At 39.8% G+C, this 18545-nt stretch overlaps 1 protein-coding gene across 1 annotated transcript; it reads right to left on the bottom strand.

Moving 5' to 3' along the window:
- Window positions 1–4677: 4677 nt before the first annotated feature.
- CBLIF (cobalamin binding intrinsic factor) lies at window positions 4678–16494 on the bottom strand. The gene is made up of 9 exons (XM_069470070.1): window positions 16416–16494; window positions 15688–15864; window positions 14795–14908; window positions 14222–14362; window positions 13695–13876; window positions 10081–10258; window positions 8736–8937; window positions 6430–6548; window positions 4678–4739 (listed from the first exon to the last, which is right to left on the bottom strand). Exons 1-9 carry the CDS (start codon window positions 16492–16494, stop codon window positions 4678–4680), a joined length of 1254 nt encoding a protein of 417 aa, XP_069326171.1.
- Between the last annotated feature and the right edge of the window lie 2051 nt (window positions 16495–18545).

Raw genomic sequence — 18545 nt, forward strand, 5'->3', positions numbered from 1 at the left:
AGTTTTCTTTGCGGAATATAACTGTTAAAGCTTGCAGTTCGCTTAGCAAGTTGGTCCCTCACTGCATTAAGCCCTTTTTTTCTAGGGGCCCCTCAGAGGCATTAGGAAAAATACCACTGATTTGTCACTGGTTTGACATTTACCGAGCGCTCGCAGTTAGCCAGACATTGAGTGCCTCATTGTACTTAACTCCTCCCAACAAATCCATTAGATAAGTAAGTTACTATAGTTACTTTGCAGATTCCATCCCGAGGATGAAATGATTGAACTTTCTGTCACACAACAGGGAAGCGGTACAGTCAGGATTTAAGCAGTCTGTGTGATTCCTGAGATCCCAGTGAATGGACAATCAGAAGTTGATATCAAGTTAAAATGAAATATTATGTAATTATTGTGGGAGAATGTTGAGTAAATCATTTTTATGGCCTGCAGCTTTCTAATAATTAGAATGAGAGAATATTTTTCCAAGCTTCTAGGACACAAAGGCGATTAGCAAATTGAGACTCATGTCTGTTGTACTTGAATCATACTAAATCTGTGTGGCCTTTCCCCATGGATTAATTTTACAAATAGCAACAAATAAAACCTGGAAAGCTTACAAAGGTACTGGGAGAACTCTGTTTACAAATTCATGCACTTGATTATCTGCATACTGAATCTGCATCAAAAGAGTTAATGGACCTTGTTATAGCTAATCATTTCTATCCCAAGATTGATTTTGCTATTCGGGATCTTTTGTGATTCCATATGAACTTAAGGATTGTTTTTCCTATTTCTGTGAAAAACACAATCTCTATCAAGGAGACGTGATTCCGCCCACAACAGGTGCCATCCCAGGGGAGTCAGAAACAGAGATCGGGGCAGGGGTAGGAAAGATCTGACTTGATTGGCAAAAGTGCAAAGTGAGGAAATAAAAACACTTCCTGTTCTCCGTTGTGCTTTCACTACTGTCTCTACCTGGAGCAGGACTGAGCTGGGGCTGGGGGAGACTGCTTTTCCTTTAAGTGGAATTCCAGAGTTGTGACTATTGCATAGCATTGGACATTTTAGGTTTCTGTGACTAGAAGTGACAACACAATTTTTATTTTTTTTAAAAATCAGAGAGCCATGAGAAATCCAAAAAACAAAACAAAACAAAAACAACAGCAAAAAACCCCAGCCTCACAGAGTTGGTTTGGATAAGCAATAGTGAACTAAATCAGTTGATTTCTGATAGTGTTCTCCAAGTCCTACTTGATATAACTTACAGACTGATTATAGGGTGGTTTACATTTCCTTAATAATGAGTGATGTCACATTTTTTCTCATGTCTTTGATTTCATATATTTTTGTTTATTTGTTTTCTGCGTGTGTAATTTGCTTGTATACTTTGTCTATTTTTTCATTTAATATATGACTTTATAATGTACTAAATTCTCACATAATTTTTTTGGTCCCTTTTGATATTTTATTCCCTTCCCATGTTTCAAGACCAAACATAAAGACAGACACTGTTTAAATTATTGTCACTTTATTACACACTTTTATATCTGTTTGGTCAAGTTCTTTGTTTTTGCACTCTACTTTGCAAAAACACCCTGGCTATGTTTTATATGTTTATTCTTCAAGATAAAATTTAGAACCATTTTGTTAAGTTCCACACTCTCTATTTTTGGTTTTTTGGCTAGAATTCTTGTTCCTTTTTTTAAAAAAAATTAATCTCAGAGCTGTTTGCACTTCTGAGTGAGACTCGAGGCTCTTGCTGTTTCAAAGAATTATAGGATCTCATTCAAAGGGACTGAAAATGTCATCTATTTAGTTGCAGTTCCTTAAAAGCGTGTTATCTTCCATCATGTATTTATTAAATGTCATTCATATATCTAGTTAAAGGCAAGCACAATTGTACAAAACTCTTAAATGGGAGAAAAGTATTTGCTAGCAGTTGTCCCTCTTTTCTCCCCTGCATCTTCACAAAAATATTAAATATTAATAGTTATGCATAATGGACCACTCTCTTAAAGAAAGCTCAGGCTTTACCATCTATGGCCAGTAGAGGTCACAAAGTGCTCATTATAATCACTGAAATTGGAACCAATGCATGCTTGGGCATTAGCATTATGCAATAATGAGCACACACACGTGATTATGGTTGGAGGGAACTGTTACACTTTAATTCATTGTTCTCCATTACAGCCAATACATTACAGTAGATAGCTTATTATAAACAATATACATATCTCACAGAATACAATTCTTAAGACTGTTCCAAATGAAAGAGAATTTTAGAGATGATTCAATGTTAAATCCCTCATTTTATAGATGAAGAAACTTTGAATTACTTAGAGACTTGTCCAGGTCACTCAGCTTGTTTGAAAGCAAATACAGGATGACTACCCAAAATGTTTTGATTCCTAGTCCAGATTTCTTCTCACCCTGTATCTGCAAACTATGTTTTCCAACTGTAATTTTTCTGAACTGAAATAATGCATTAATTCAATATATATTTTGATTTCAGGTGTCATGCTAGGTGGGGATATATTATTAAGCAAAAATAGTCCTTGGTTGTGGGACTATGAGAAAATGTGAGTAGGAGCTGTAAAATAATGAGAAGAACTTCAGAGGTAATATTAGGTTTCTCTCTGATAAATACTTTCCACGTATATGCAGCTAGTCTTGGCTTTTGTTTAGTAAGTTGGTGTTGCCATCTTTTCTTTAAAAAAATTGGGTCCTGTATATTATAATAATAAGTCACCTAATCATTTCTTCTTAGATAATATACTGGTGATAAATAACCACAAGATAAGAATTAGGGGCAAGAGAAGCAAGAAAAGCATTGCTAGGGAAAATCCTTAAACTGCATAATAGTCCCCAAATGAACAAGGAAAGAGTAGAAATCCTTCATCTGTAAGATAATGACAAATGGAAACCAACTAGAAAATGTATGGGGAACACATAAAAAATTGAAATGTCTTGAGAAATAGATGTATTTTACAAACAAAAGTTATGACTTTCCACCTCAAGGTACTCACAGATGATTTTCTTTTGCAATATTTTCTCATTTTATCACTTATGACAGCCACCTTTATTTTTACAATGTATGCAAATATAAATACATTTTAAAGCACTTCCTCAGAGCAGAATTGCAACTCGTCTTAGCAAACCAGTGTCAACCTCATTCCCCTGTGCCCAGTCCTGCCAATACAGATGAACACGGACCCAGAGTTAATGCCTAAGTAGGTAGCTAGAACAAGGTTTTCATATGTAAAACCAGTCTGTGATTGCCCTCTATTGTCTCCCCTCTACCCTTGTTCTCCAATTTCCTATTATTAGAGCAAAAGCTGGGGGCAAAACTCTTCCCCACACACACACACACACACACACACACACACTTTGGTTGCTCAATTTATTGTTAAGAAAACAAATATCATCTTTGTTTAAAATCTTTTTTCCCATTTACCAGTTGCTCAATTATTATTAATATATGTTTTATGCATAAAACTTAGAAAACAGGTTATTTCTATTTTGTACATATTATAAACCTTATATGTTATGAGAGAGCACTTTATTCACCACTCTCGCGTTTTCCTTCCATTACAGTGACAGCCCTGGCCTTTTTCTAGGATAGAGCAATTTACCTAATAGATGTGTTTAAAATGAGGATCTGGGCCTGGGTGGCTCACTCCTCTTTCTCTGGGAGCCAGATTGTTACCGGAGAGCAGGTATTTGCTCTGAAATGCCTGGAGGGGAGGCCTGTGACTGGGCAGCTCAGTCTATATAATTCTGGGGTTCAGTTTTAGGACATGTAGTATGGCTGTAAACCTAAGCTCTGTTTTCTAATAGTCACAGCTGAAATTTTGATTTTGTATATCTATGAGTCCTCTTATGATTCTTTCCTCTGCACAAATTTCAGAATTGGGATTTTTTGGGGTCAAAGGTGAGTATATTTTAGGCCTTTTGATGCAAATTTTCATATCCTTCTGTAGAAGGTTTGTCAACCAGTGTTGACTCCTCCAGCCAAGAGTAGAGTTATTGTCTTTGAAAGCTTAAATTTTTTTCAAAGACCTATATCTATCAAATAAAATATATATTGGATATAGACTATATTTACATAATCCATATATAAATTATATAAAATATATTTTACTTTGATTTTACCCAGAACAAACATCAGAAATGAAAGGGAAGAGTTATGATATAACATCATTTAGCTAGTCCTGAACTCTCTGAAAGTTTCATATGAAATAAGTTTGGTCATTTCATGTGTCTATATATATATGTATATACGTATGTTTACATTAGGTGATTTGAAAAAGAGTACTTGGTATAAGAAAAAATAAAAGATTTAAAAAATATTTCATTTGTAGAATTAGGGAATGTGTTGCTTAATCACAAAGATTCAATCTCCAAAAATAATCTCCAAAAAAATCAGCTGGACTTTTCTTTTTCCCCTCATCTTAGGTTTAAATCATGACTGGCAGTCATTACATCGAGAAGCTAGAACTTTTATTTTCATGGGTCACAGAGGTTGAGACTCCAGTGAACTTTGCATCTTTATTCTACGTAGTGGTTTTCCATGTTTTGACCAGGAATATAGTGACATCGTAGATATTCACTTTTTTGCATAGATTTGAAATGAAGTGGGAAAAATTCCACCCATCCTTTTGGAGATGTCCAGTGGATGCTGAACTTGCCTCCTCCTTAGTACTGTGTGAAGTTGGCTGTGATGTGCTCATGGTTGAAGGGGATGTAGTCAGCAACCCCTGGAAATAAGCAGAGTAACGTGAGGAGACTGAGCTACATGTAACCATCTCCACACCCCGTCCTCCAAGGATCAGCCCATTAAATTTGTTAAAGGAGTAAAATCATCCCAGAGATAAACAGGCAATTTGATTAGTATGGAAAAAACATGGAATTGGATTTAAGGAGTTCTTGTTTCCAGTCTCCAGGCTGCCATTTTGTGGACTGTGCCTTTGGGTAAAACTGTTAAGATATATGTTTCTTTTTCCTCACATTTAAAGTTTTGTTAATAATATTTATTCTGAAGAGTTATTTTCAGAATTAGAAATAATGACTGTTGGGTGCCTAATACAGTACCTGACACATATTAATTGTGCAGTAAGTGATGGTTATTGTTAAAATGGCTTCTTTAAGCCAAAGTTAGAACATTCAAGGGAGGACCTCTTGCTCATTTTTGAAGATATGTAAGAAATAAAATACAGCAGCATGTTGAGACTTCTTGTCTTTCAGGAAACCAAGCATAGATGATGACAATATCCATGATGTTTCGGGCACAAGCAACAGAAAGAATGATAATTTCAGGCCTAAATCTTTTGGGATTCCAGAGGCCTTTCTCTTCACTATTCTTTCTCCCAGGGAATAAAAGTAATTGGCAGACATAAAAATGAAGCTGATTTAAGTTCCTGGGGCAATTTCTTGAGATAAAGATGGTTGGAAAACTAATAATAACATTGATGATTACCGTTTTTGAACACATGACATACAAAAGGGATTCTATTTAATCATTTTAAGCACATTATTTCTAATCTTCATAAGAACACAAGAAGTGGTTATTACTATTTTCATTTTATAGCTGTGGAAACTGTAGCTCAGAGATTTATTACTTATCTCGTGTAGCTAGAAAATAAGGGAAGGAGATTCTAACCAAGCCCTGTGTGACTCCAAGATCTCTATTATATGCTTTGCTGCAATTCTACGAATTCTGACTGGCCAGATTTTCTTGAATACATGATAGACTCTAAGAAAAATATCTCTCCCATTGTAATATTGGATAATGAAGCATCTGTACCAAACCATGACCTTTCCTCTACTGTGAATTTGGCTTTACATGTCTTTGTATGGTGACAACCTCAGGTTAACTAGGTAACATCATGCTTAGACAAAACCATATGCCAGTGCTCTTTAAGTTGGAGAATATTTTAATATTTGTGCAAAAACTTTAACAAGCATTAAGGTTTTGCCGAAGCCTGAGTTTTATTCTTCCTGCTTTCTCCACACAGACATGAACACACAAACATCCTTCTTTTTAAAAAACCATTACAGCAAAAAGAAGATGAAGAATAAATTCTGAGCGAAACTATTGTAGAAAGCAAACTTGTCCCAGGGTTTGAAAATCTGGGTTTGATTATCTGCTCTCACATACTAAATGCATGCATTGTACTAGTCCCTTTCATGTCTCTAAGACTTAGTTTCCTTCTCAGTAAAAAGAGAGTCACTAATACATATGGAATTGATCTATCTAATGGCTGTATATATATACATATAATATATGCTTATAGATATATATGTAATTAGTTTATATACAACTACTGTATATACATATAGAATTTCACAGTTATTTACTGATTAAATGAATGAATTAATTAAATAAAAGAATTAAGGAACATAGCCTTCAAACTATAGAAGAAGTGCCCATTCCTTTTCTTCTCTCACCTTCATCCAAAGGTGTTGTGCCACTAAGGAACTCCCAGTATGTCTTGTGATTAATATTCTCAGCAATATTGTTGATAGAAGAGATCATGAGGCCCCAAGATGTCATTGTAGTTTCAAATCTAAGAAAAAAATCATGTCTGATTACTACTCACTTTAGGTCAGGCAATAAGGGGATAAGATGAAGGGGACAGAGACATCCTGAATGCTTTAAAGATAAGATAAAATCATGCTCAAAAGAGAAAATGCAAATGACTAATGAATATGAAATTAATTCACTTGGAATTAAATGAAATTAAAATGAATGGATTTTTTAAACACCTATCAGTAAGCAAATTAAAAAAATGTAAATGTCCAACAATGGGCAAATAATTAGATGAGTAATGCAATGAATATCCAAGATTGACTATTTGGAAGTTATGAAAATTATATTTTTCAATAATCTTCAGTAACATGGGAAAATGCATACTAATGTTCAGTGAAATCATGAGAAACAAAGTTTACATGAAATAGCTGCTTGTCCCATGTAGCTGACAGATTACAACTATTTGTAATATGCGTAGAAAAAACAAATCTACAAAATTATAAAAAATATTAGCAGTGGTTATATTGTGGAAGGATTGTAGATTATTTTTGTTTTCTTCTTTATGCTTTTTCCATCAAAATTTATGCTATGTATATTTATTGCATTTACAACCAGAAAAAGAAAAATCAGGCCCAATTAAAGCTAAGCACAGAGAAGTATAGTATAATATATTCAGAGGAGTTGAAGTGCAACTTTTATCCTGACCTGCCTCTATAAGTTAGGAAAGTTATGGCGCCATGCAGTGGGCAGCAGATACAATGTGCTCAACAGAGCCTGGTGGAATAGATTCCCCTGTAGTATCACTCAGTTGTCACTTCCTTGGCTTTTGTCAGTATTCCTCCTTGACATCTCTCTGCAGGATTTGGATCATATCTTCTATTCTTTCAAAGCAACTCTTCTTTTCTTGTTCATGACTTGGCACTTCTTTATTCCTTTAGCTTAGACTGCTCCATATTTCCTTACCACTTCCTCTTTTTACAAACTATAAACATTTCCCAAAGTTTAATTTTCTCCTCTGTGATTTGTTTCTGTATCCTGCTCTTCCCTGACAGTGGCATGGAAAGTGCATGAGCCTTAGAATCAGTCCAATTTGGGTTCAGCTCTCAACTCTATTGGTTACACATTATGTGGTCTTAGGAATGTTACTTAGCTTCTTTGGGCCTAAAGGTTCTATCTGTAAAGTGGGGATAATTGGATCTGTCTTATGGTTTTATTGGGTGCATGTGTCTGTCACCCATTGCACAGCTCCTTAACTTCAGACATCACCTCTTTCAGATGACTGTCCAATATTTTTTGCCTGTCCTGATGTCTTTTCCTAGAACTTCATCTATACTTCCCCAAGCCTGCTGATATTTCTATTTTGATGACCCACCATTAAACATGTCTAAGGAATTAAATCTCTTTTTTTGAAAGGTGTTCTTTCTTCTCAACACTCCTGTGAATAGTTCTGAAGCTTCTTTCTCTTGACCTCCACATGTGGTCACTCACAGAGCCCTGTGGAGGCTTCCTTGGTGTGAGTCCCTTTATCCTAGATAAGGTCCTCATCACTTCACAGCTTCACTGGTGTAGTCGTGCCCTAGATTTCACCCTTGTCTTCTATTCTCACCACCAAAGTAACATTTTACAACATGGATTTTCTTAGTCAAAAGCTTGCAATGCTTCCCTGTAAAATGAAGTCCAGTCTCCTTAGTCAGGCATTTCAGCTTTTTACATGATCACCCAGCCTACCCTTGAAGACATCACTCACTCAATTCAGTCGTGTATTCTCTCCTCTAGTCAAGCTGCCTTGTTTGCTGACCCCAATTTTTTTGCTTACTTCATTGCAAATGCTTTGTTATACCCACAAATGCTTTGTTCTTCTTCCTACAAATGCTTTGTTCTTCTTCCTACAATAACCCCTTCCCACATCTTCCTAAGTAGTACCTATTCCTTGTGGTCCAAAGCCATGGAGCCTTCTTTGACTATTCTAATCCACAATGGACTTTCCCTCCTCTGAATTTCTGTTTTTAAAACTCTGTCATATATTGACCTGTATGATTTGATTCTTCATGAGAGCCTTGCCTATTTACTAGATTGCAAGCTCCTCAAGAGGCTGTCAAATAAAAATTTGTTAAATTATCAAAAGAAAAACAAAGTAAGAAAATGAAGGAAGAGAGGGAGAGAGAGAGAATTGGAATTCAGGTTAAACCTGGAGAGAATGGTGAACACCACTTGTAACACTCACTTGAACATGGAATTTTTGCGCTGTGCTTCTTCAAGGACAACAAGTAGCACCGATCCACTTTTCACACTAACATTGATGGTCACATTGAAGAGTAGCTCTACCCCCCTCAGCTGGTTATTTATGGTGTATGTGACAGTGATGTTGGATGTTGAGGTGGGGACAGGGCTAAGATCATTGGGTAGAGTTGGTTGCACCTCATGACCTGTGAAGAGCAAAGATTATGCGGTTTGTATTATGGGTGAAAATCTCTGTTATCGGTAACTCATCCCAGAAAACATTTCATGAAAATAGTGAGTTTCACACAATTTAACAAAGTACTTGAACAATGAGTGTAGAATCCTGGGAAGGACTCCATGGCCACCTCGTTAAAGCTGGGAAATTGTTGGGAAGCCGCCTAAGGAGTTAGGTGAATGTGGTAGTGTTTGGTATGATTGGGATCAGTTTGCTTGATTTTGGTCTCTGTAGATTCTGAATTGAGATAGATAATAAGCCTATTAATATCTTCTTGTCTTAAGAAGTCCATATAATGTGAGAGAAATAATACTTTGTTTTAGTATTTGATTAAAAATAAGAGTCGGAGGAATCCATACCAAACACTAGTTATCTCTCAGGTGATAAAATTTTTATACAGAACTCCTCACTTGCTAAATGCACATTTCTGCAAAGGTTGAATTTTAAGTATTTCTGAATTACATTAGTAATTGGATAAAATAAAGATATTTCTAATTAAAAAATAGCATGCAGAGTTTCTACCCCATTTTGTTGGTGTGCTGTGAGCATCAAGTTTTCATATTTAGATCTTTAAGGCTCAGCTTAAATATGAACTCTCTTCTTCTATTAAGCCTCCCAAACAAAATCAACAATGGGTCACCACTTTTCTTTTGCTTTTGCACAGTATGTGGCTTTAATTTCTATTTAATACTTATATCTTTCTCCCGTATATTGTAGTATTTGTCTATATATCTGTCTCCTGACTTTGTAAAGAGCAGATATGATAAGATTTACATAATGTTTGGTGGTACATTTGTCAAATGAATGAATGAAGCTATATGTGATTTGGTTGTTAGGACCATGGACCTTCTCCTTTCCATAGTGTCCCACAAAATGCTTTGCCCATAAATGTACGATGAATGAAGTAGACGTGGGGGGCTGAATTCTGAGGGCAGGATGGTATGGCTGTGTGCCAGCATATACTCTTGGGGATTGGAAGTCAGGAATGCTCTACCCACATGAGAATAATGGACATAACACAACTGTATGCCACTTAACAATGATCCACATATTATTCCTGGCATAGTCACTGGTTTATGACATAAGGAGAGGCAGATATTAAAAGAATTCTTACCAGGGCTACAAGACACTTGAGGCACATCTAAGTACGTCTTGCTTTTTAGTGAAGGGAGGATTTGGGCAATGGCCATGGGGTTGTAGAATTTCCCCTGCTTAATCTCATCAAGTATTATATCCATAGTCTTCTCGCAGTTCCACTCCTCGTTAGGTTGCTCAGGTGTTACAGAGAGAGCCTGGGACAGGATGAGAGAGAAAGAGAGAGAGAGAGAGAGAGATTAGGCACAGATGCTGAGAGTTGGCCCTTACACACCTTATAAGAGACAGACTTGGTCACTAATTGTTGTGATCACCCAGTCACCTAGAATCCAAAACCGAAGCTACACAGGTTTGGAACTACATTTGTCTTCTTCAGTGCTGTATCTCCACCACTTAGCACAGTGTCTATCACTTAGTAGTCACATACGAATATCTGTGCAATGACCAGATCCAGTAAACACTATTAGGCTGCCATATTTACTAACAATTCTTGCACGCAGAGTGAGGGTGAGAGCTGGGCAAAACAAGCTCCAGAGGGAGCTTTAGTCTAGGACAACCTGGCCACATAAACAGAATAGACCTCATGTTTTGCACTGTCATGCACACCCTTTGGTGGACTTCTCCCTCACTTTGTGATCTTGTCAGGACCATCAATCAGAGGCTTCCCAATTCTGGCCACAGGGTAGACTTGTGGCCTGGGTTGGGCTGATGATAATGCACCATCCCCTTGGTAACAGCGACTGGTGCACATATGTACTAATCAGAGTCCTTCCCTGACATACAGACATTGAGAGAGAGTAACATTTTTTTTTTTCGTGATGGGGTTATTCAACTGAGATCATATAAGCAAACATGGAGCTGCTAGAGACCATTTTCTTCAGCTACTTTGAAGAAGCCATGCAGCAGGAGAGAATGAGGAAAGAAGGGCCAAGAGACAGAAAAACAGTGACCCCTGATATCGTGATTTGAGCCCTTTTTTCTAGTTATTCCTGAAACTGCCTAATCCAGCCCTGGAGTTCCCATTGTATATGAAATATTGAATCCCTATTTTTTTTTTTGAGCAAAAATGACTTGGGTTTTTGTTACTTGCAAAATGGCTCTTGATTAATACACCAAGAAATCCATGTAACTTTTCTGAGTTTTATATCTCATGGGTAAAATAGAAATCATAATTTCTGCCTACAGTTGGGGAGATCATTCGAGGTCTGGAAGGACTAACATACAAAAGCATTTTGTAGTGTGTAATGTGGATGCTGCCATTACCACCTCTCCCTTTAGAGTTGTGCTGACTGCGGCCACCAAAGCATGTTAATGGGCCGGGATTGCTGAAGACTGATTCACCTGAAGCTTGGGTTGGGCAACAGGAGAAAGAAGAGGGGAGTCATAAATGGCTTTCTCAGCCAAGGGCAGTAGTATCAGAACCAGACAGTAGTGACCATCATTGTTGACCTTGGCAACTGTGAACCATGGCTCTGGACAGAGGCCACTTTACAAGGCAGTTTGGTTTAAAGGGGCCTCAGGTACTCCCCAGCAACAATATCTTGTCCACTTGCCATATTCATCTCCCAAATTCCACTAAGCAAGATGTAGCCACTTGGGATTAAAATCACCAATGCCAACGCTCTAGAGAGGAGTAATACATTAAGCTGTTAGAGGTCATCAGTAACTTTTCAAGAGGTTTATCAGATCCCTTTTCAAGGTTAACTTCCTATCAGAGGAAACTTGAAAGCAGCCAAATATTGATGGAAGAAAGAACAGTTCTAGAACAGAGGAAATGCCTCATGAGTGCCTTTGGGAAGGGACAAGGGTCCCCGGGGCCACTTGAAGGGCATGCACATCTTGGAGCATAGGCTGAAAAGGAGGTTTAACAGCACTACTGTTCTGCTGGGAGAGACCAGGAACAATTATTAAGCATGACATTGTGCCTATGATTTTTTTTTTTTTTTTGCATACCACATTTTATTTAACCTAGTTACAACCTTGCTATTATAGGGAAGATGAAACTCAGAGAATTTCAATATTTGCCTGAGAGGGTGCCAGGTCTGGGGTTCAAACCCAAGTTGTTATAGCTCCAGGGCCCTTTGATTTTCTACACCAGAACATTTTAGATTAGAAAACGTTATGTATTAGACAGCTGGTGATTTCAGATTTCAGGCTGCCTTGGTAAACTCCGGATAGGGCAGTAAGGAGGGTAGGAAGAGATTAAGGACCCCAATTAACAGGAAAGCCACCTGGCCTTTGGTATCTGGTTATGGATGAGATCTTGCCTCTTGATGGGCAAAGCTTTAATTCCCAAGAACAGCTTATCAGAGTGTACCTATTAGGTGATAAAATTCCAGACAGAACTCACAAACCAAATTAGCAAAAGTAAACACTTCTCTGGTGCTAAGTTGAGCAAGGTTATTTTAAGCAATTCACACACACAACCTCCCCAGCCGCGAAACATTTTATATCCCTTCCATATTGTCTTTTTTCTTCCACAAAGCTTTATAGATCCAAACCCTTGGAATGCTCTTGTATGATTCGGCCGTGGAAAAAAACCAGAGTTTTGTTCTAGGAAAGAATCTCATTGACCATGCCATTGGAGTGAGAGCTTTGTTTTTACTCTTGTATTTAACATGAACTAATTCCTGGGCTGTTTAGGCTCTTTTCTAACTTTTATTGTGTGGAATATCTATACCAGTCTCTATTGTTTCTTCAAAAGACAATGTCTTTCTAATAGAGTTCCAGAGGTATATTAGGTTTAGGGCTGGCATCATAACTTCATGTATTTTTCTTTCCTGGGCTTTCTGGGCTGGGGAGTTTATGGTGCAATTTTATATTAATCCCACAGGATATTTTGAGACTCAAACTTCTTAGTTTGGATTAAAGGATTTGGCCACAGATGGCTTTTTAATTTTTGATCCTAGTTGGTTATCTTTGCCCACTCTCATTGGTGCATCTGCCTTCCATGAAGGATGCTGTCCTAATCAACTAGGGTGGGGCCAGGGTGTTGGATTTGGGTCTATCAAATCCAACATCTTATAGAATCTTATAGAATCCAAGCCTGGGAATACATGCTAGGGAAGCATAGGATTGAGTATGGATGTGGCCATCAGACAGACCTGGCTCTACCACTTACTAGGGGTTTTTGCGAGGTCGAGTCAACTTTGGATCATTTTCACTCATCATTTTGAATAAAAATCTGCCTTTTCTGGATCAGGATAAAGGGCTTACAAAAGAACACGTGGCTGGTGAGACTGAATCAGAAAATTCCATATTTTTGAGGACCTGCTGTAGTATCCTTATTGTTTGTTTATACATCAAACTTTCAATAGTCTGTAAACATTATGAATGGATTGATCATTATTAATAATAAACTAATAAATGTCTTGATTTCTTGTTTCTTTTTCTTCCCCAAGGAAGGGAAATGAGTTAATATGGAATTTCACACTTTACCCATAAGGTAGGAAGGAATTAATATTCACCTGCATTTTACCAGTAGATAAACTGAGGAACAGGTACTACAGGGAATATACCTCCAGTCATACTAGCTGTACTTTCACAGAGATATTAGCAGAAGCCTGGAATCTTGATCCCACAGTCCAGGCTTATTGGCACAGACCCAACCAAGAGTGTCCGGGATGTGTTTACCTGCATGGCGAGGCCAGTACTGTAGATGTCTCCAATGATGCCATCGCTTTTGATCCTTAGGCTGATATTCTCCACAATATTCTTGAGTACCTGACCAAACAGGGTTCTGTAAGCTTCCTCTGAACCTACAGGCATCTTGTTGTACATGCAGGTCAAAGCCAAAGTTGCCACTGCTCCTGTGTCTGCGAATCACAGGGAAGTAAGACACCAAAATCACCACCACAACGAATGAACAGCTAACATTTATTGTGTCCTTACTGTATCCTGGTGACATGATTTCATTTACTCCTCAGAACCTTTCAAGTATTGTCCTTGCTGCTACATGTTACTATGTCCTCTTCCTTCATGTACTCCTTAACTCACATGTCCAACAAACTTTTACTAAGTAGCTTCCACCTACAGACACGCTGCTAGTCCTCAGCTCCTCCTCCACGCGAAGCTCTCCCCTCTCACCTCCCCGCCAGCTGCACCATGCAGTGTTCTGTGCCTCTGGTGTCCCCAGCTCAAGGCAGTGGCGACCTACTCACCCACGTTGAAGGGAGAGGAATTGGCCAGCAGGGTCTTGGCAAAGCGGACTGCTATTGGTAAGGTTGCCTCGGAGTTCTTCTGGCACAGTGCCAAAATCGCCAGACTGGGCCCATAGAAGGCTGATGCTTCCACGTTGAGGCCTCACAAGGGGATAGAGAACCTTCATTAGACTAACATTCAACATGATGAGGACATTTATGAACAAGGAACAGCCAAAACTTTTAAATAGAAATTGCTAGAAAACCCATCCCCGAGGAAAGACACAGTATTGGCAAACGGCAGCTTCAGTGTTCTGAGTGTCATCTGGCATTTGGATAGAATAAAAGGGATGATGCTGTCTTCAGACAGGAGGTGCCTGACAAGTCTGTCCCCCGGGTACTGGTCTTTTCTAGATCATTTTGGATTGGAAGAGACTCTCACTTGTAGGATTATCAGAGGGACCAGAGTGAAGGGTGCATGTGTCTGTTTCCTAACTTTCCGTTCTCCCCACCCCACCCTTTCCCTTCCTGGGTCTAAAATTCCCAGGGAGGACCACGCGCCTCACTCTCCCCTCCCTTCTAACGAGGTCCTACTTGAAGGTGCCCAGCTCTCCATTTGTTTTTGTAGAATCGATACTCTATTCCCAGGGTCTCGGCAGGAGGAGGTGAGGGCCATAATGGTGAGGGCGAGTTGACCAGTGGTCAGGTCTGCAGAAGAGAGAACAAAGCAGTTAGACAAAGACATTCTAAGGGAAGAGACCACCAGGGGCCAGGACTGAGCTCCCTGCTTCTTCTTTTAATTTTTTTTTTTATTAGATGTTGAACATGGGTCTCTGCTTCTTATCCAGATCATTTTGACTTTTTAATAGTGTGAGTAGTTTTTCAATCTGCCTTTCCAAAGAAAATGCAGGAAAAAATACTTAAGGAAATATTTGTATTTAGTCTAGTGGCCTCTGTACAGACAGATGAGTCCATCAAGAATCCCTGGCATTTGATTAGAAAAGCAGCAAGAATACCTACACAATCTTATACATAAAAATTTATAGTTACAAAATAATTTAAGCTTTAATATCTAACTTGAGGCTCAAGACAATTCCTGGGAGGTAGGCAGAACAGAGATTATTTATTATCATTGTTATTATTTGTAGTTGTGTTACTGTTATTAGAATCTTCTGGAAGGTGAGGCTGAGCAGGATTAAGTGACTTGTTCGAGGTCACATAGCTAATAAGTGGCAGAGCCAGGACTGGAAGCCTGGTCTTTTGACATCTAGTCTAGCACTCTCTCTGCCTTACTGTCCCTCTCCACGAATGCTCTGACTTGCCCCATATTTCTTTCCAGGTACCTTACAGGTATGTAGGGAAAGGTGCATGGATAGTTAAGGTACAATCAGAGGCACACTGGGGTGGAGGGACACGAAGTTGGGATCTGGGGGTGGCGAGCGGCGTGCAAGATTCAGGGAAGCATGTGAGGGGTTCAGGTGTCTCACTGGCTGTGTCGCTGGCCATGAGCTCGTCCGTCAGGAGCTTCTGGGCCTCCACGCTGTAGGCTCCGGCCAGGTTCATGGCAATCAGGATGCTGGGGTTTGGGAAGGAGGATGAGGTCACCGAGTTCTCCATGAGCACCTGTATGCCATCCACCAGGGGCTGCTGTGCGGAGGGGACGGCTGAGGAGAGAAAAGCCACTTACCAATCCCTGAACCTTCGTTCCTTCTCAGAAACATGATTCCTGTGTCTCTTACACCTTTTAGGAGATTTGATTAGCATTGGTATCCCAAGTGACTAAAGAGAATTGGAGGAAACATTGAGATTTTTCTTTGGAGGCCAGCTAGTCCCTACATCTTCTCAAATAACTCATGTTTTTAAGAAAGCGATTTTTAATTTGGTAACTCCAAGTAATCTGGCTCACAGGCCTTTCACATAATTTCTAGCCCCTTCCTAGAAATCACTGATGTCCTTGCATCCATTTTCTTTTTGTCACTCTGCCACGAAGCATATTAAAGATTTAGGATATGATCTGTCCTCAGCAGGTACCCAAACCTCCCTCTGGTGGTTCTGTCTGGTTAACAATAGTCACCAAGTGTCTGTCTTTATATCGTCAACCATCATTCCTGAAGTTCTACTTCCATCTCTCATTAGCAGACCTCAGTGTCTGAGGTCTCTGCCTTTCCCCAGGTGACTGGCTCTTTGATCTCCTTGGAAAAAACATCGTACTCACAACAAGAGTTCCCAGTCTGGGTACTGGTCCCAGCCACAGCCCAGAGAAGGCTCAGGAGGTGGAGGGTAAACCAGGCCATCTCCCTCTCCTCTGTCCTGTCCATGTCTCCTGTCCACAGCTGCCAGTATTTGCAAGTGGAGTGTTTCTCTACCTTCTCTTATATGTGCTTCCCTTTGTAACTCAGTCTGTCCCGGGACCCAACCACTCCTCACTACCTATGCTGACCTCTCCTTCCCTGGTACAGCTAATTTCCATTTGCTTATCTACGTTTACCTACTATAGACCCTCCAAGGTGTCTGAAGGTGACTTCTAGGCAGCACAGTCCTATGGGAAGCTTAGGGCTGAGTGTGCAGTGAGGGCAATGACGAGAAAGTGTCCTCTTCCAAAATCCTGGGTCATTACATTGGGACGTTTGGCTAATGTGCCAGTATCAGCAAGACCTCTCCCAGGTCTTATTATATCCAGTCAGACAAGCTCCTGGCTGTTTCTCCCCAGCCATTGCCTTGTGGTTTGGGAATTTGTAAGCATCAGCTCATTTTATGGTCCAAGGCACCTGCTTTACAATATGTCCTTGCAGTCTCTCAGGGAGGGAACTGCCAGGTGGAGTCTGGCTTTATACAATTAATTAAGTTGGCCTGGACCTGGGTTCTAGCCTAGACTCTTTCTTTAAAGGTGTTTGACGTTAATCAAGAAATGCAAATTTCCAAGAAATGGTTTTGTTTGATTTCTCTTTCCTTATCTGGGGATAAAAGCAGTCTCAAACAAATACCCAAGACTTTCAGATATTATCTTTTAAAGGAAGTAATTAGAAAAAAATGTGGGATTGATTACATATACATATTTTTCCCAGAAGTGTGGCCATATTGTAAAGCAAAGTATACCTCCTTATAAGAGAGAGCTGTGCATAGTAGCTTGAAATCATGGAGGGGGCTTAAATTTTTCCTGCATTTTAAGTAGCTCCCTTTAAGGGGACAGTCTCCAGTGGCTGTCATTGGAGAAGAAAAGTCAAAGTCCTAAGGCCTTAGAAGATCTGGCTTCTGGTTTCCTTTCCGATCTCAGATCCGAGCATGTTCTCCCTTGCTTACCCTGCTGCAGCTGCGTGGAACTTCTGTTCCTCGAACGCATCAGCCACCTTTGCACTTGACGTCCCCTCTGCCCTTGTCTCTCTTCTTCAAAACAGCCTCACGGCGGCTTCCTCCCTTCCTTCATATCTCTGCTCAAAGGTAAGCTTTTTGAGAGGCCTTCCCAGGCCACCATCTGTGAGACAGACTCACCTCCACCGACACCCACCGAGCCCCTTTCCTGCTGTGACTCATCACCCTGTGACCCATCACGCCATATGTGGGCTTACTCAGATGTTTGCCTTCCTCCCCACGAGGATGTCTGCCCCAGGGGGCCAGGGGCTTTGTCTCTTTTGCTCACCGCTCCCTCCCCAGCACTTGCAACACGACCTAGCTCACAGTATGAATAAAGTAAATACTTTTTTGATGAATGAATCAATGAGCAAATACAAGATGGGTTACAAAACACTTTTTTCTCTCTCGGAGGATGTTGGTGGTTTTATGAGGTGAGAGCACAGGGTACATATTGGGGTATGCAAGACAGCTTCTGATGTGGCCCCATGTTCTTGTCTCCCAGTATTCATTCCCTTGTGTAGTCTCCTTTCCTAGAGGGTGGGCTGGCCTCATTTCTAATCAATATTAATATAATGCAGCAGAAGGGATGAGATGAGGTTGCAAAAGACTCATTTCCCTCTTGCTTACATTTTCCGGCTCTTCTTGCTTCCTGCAGTGGTGAGCCACCTGCCAAGTGTGAGCTGCTTTATGGAGAAGTCCACGGTCCGTCTCCTGAGAGTAGCCTCCAGCCAGCATCCAGGGAGGGAGGGATTCACATGCTAACAACCGTGTGAATGAGGTTGGAAGCAGATTCTCTCCCAGTCCAGCTTTGAGTGGAAGGCAGTCCCAGCTGAAATCTTGATTGCAGCCTCGTGAGAGCCCCTGAGCCAGAGGACCCCGCTAAGCCCTTTCTGAATTCCTTACCCACAGAAACTGTGGGACAATGAATGTCATTGTTTTAGGTCACTAAGTTTTAGGGTAACGTTATGGAGCAATATATATCCAATACATGGTA

This window comes from Eulemur rufifrons, chromosome 6 (assembly GCF_041146395.1).
Source record: "Eulemur rufifrons isolate Redbay chromosome 6, OSU_ERuf_1, whole genome shotgun sequence".
In the NCBI taxonomy this organism is placed as follows: domain Eukaryota; kingdom Metazoa; phylum Chordata; class Mammalia; order Primates; family Lemuridae; genus Eulemur; species Eulemur rufifrons.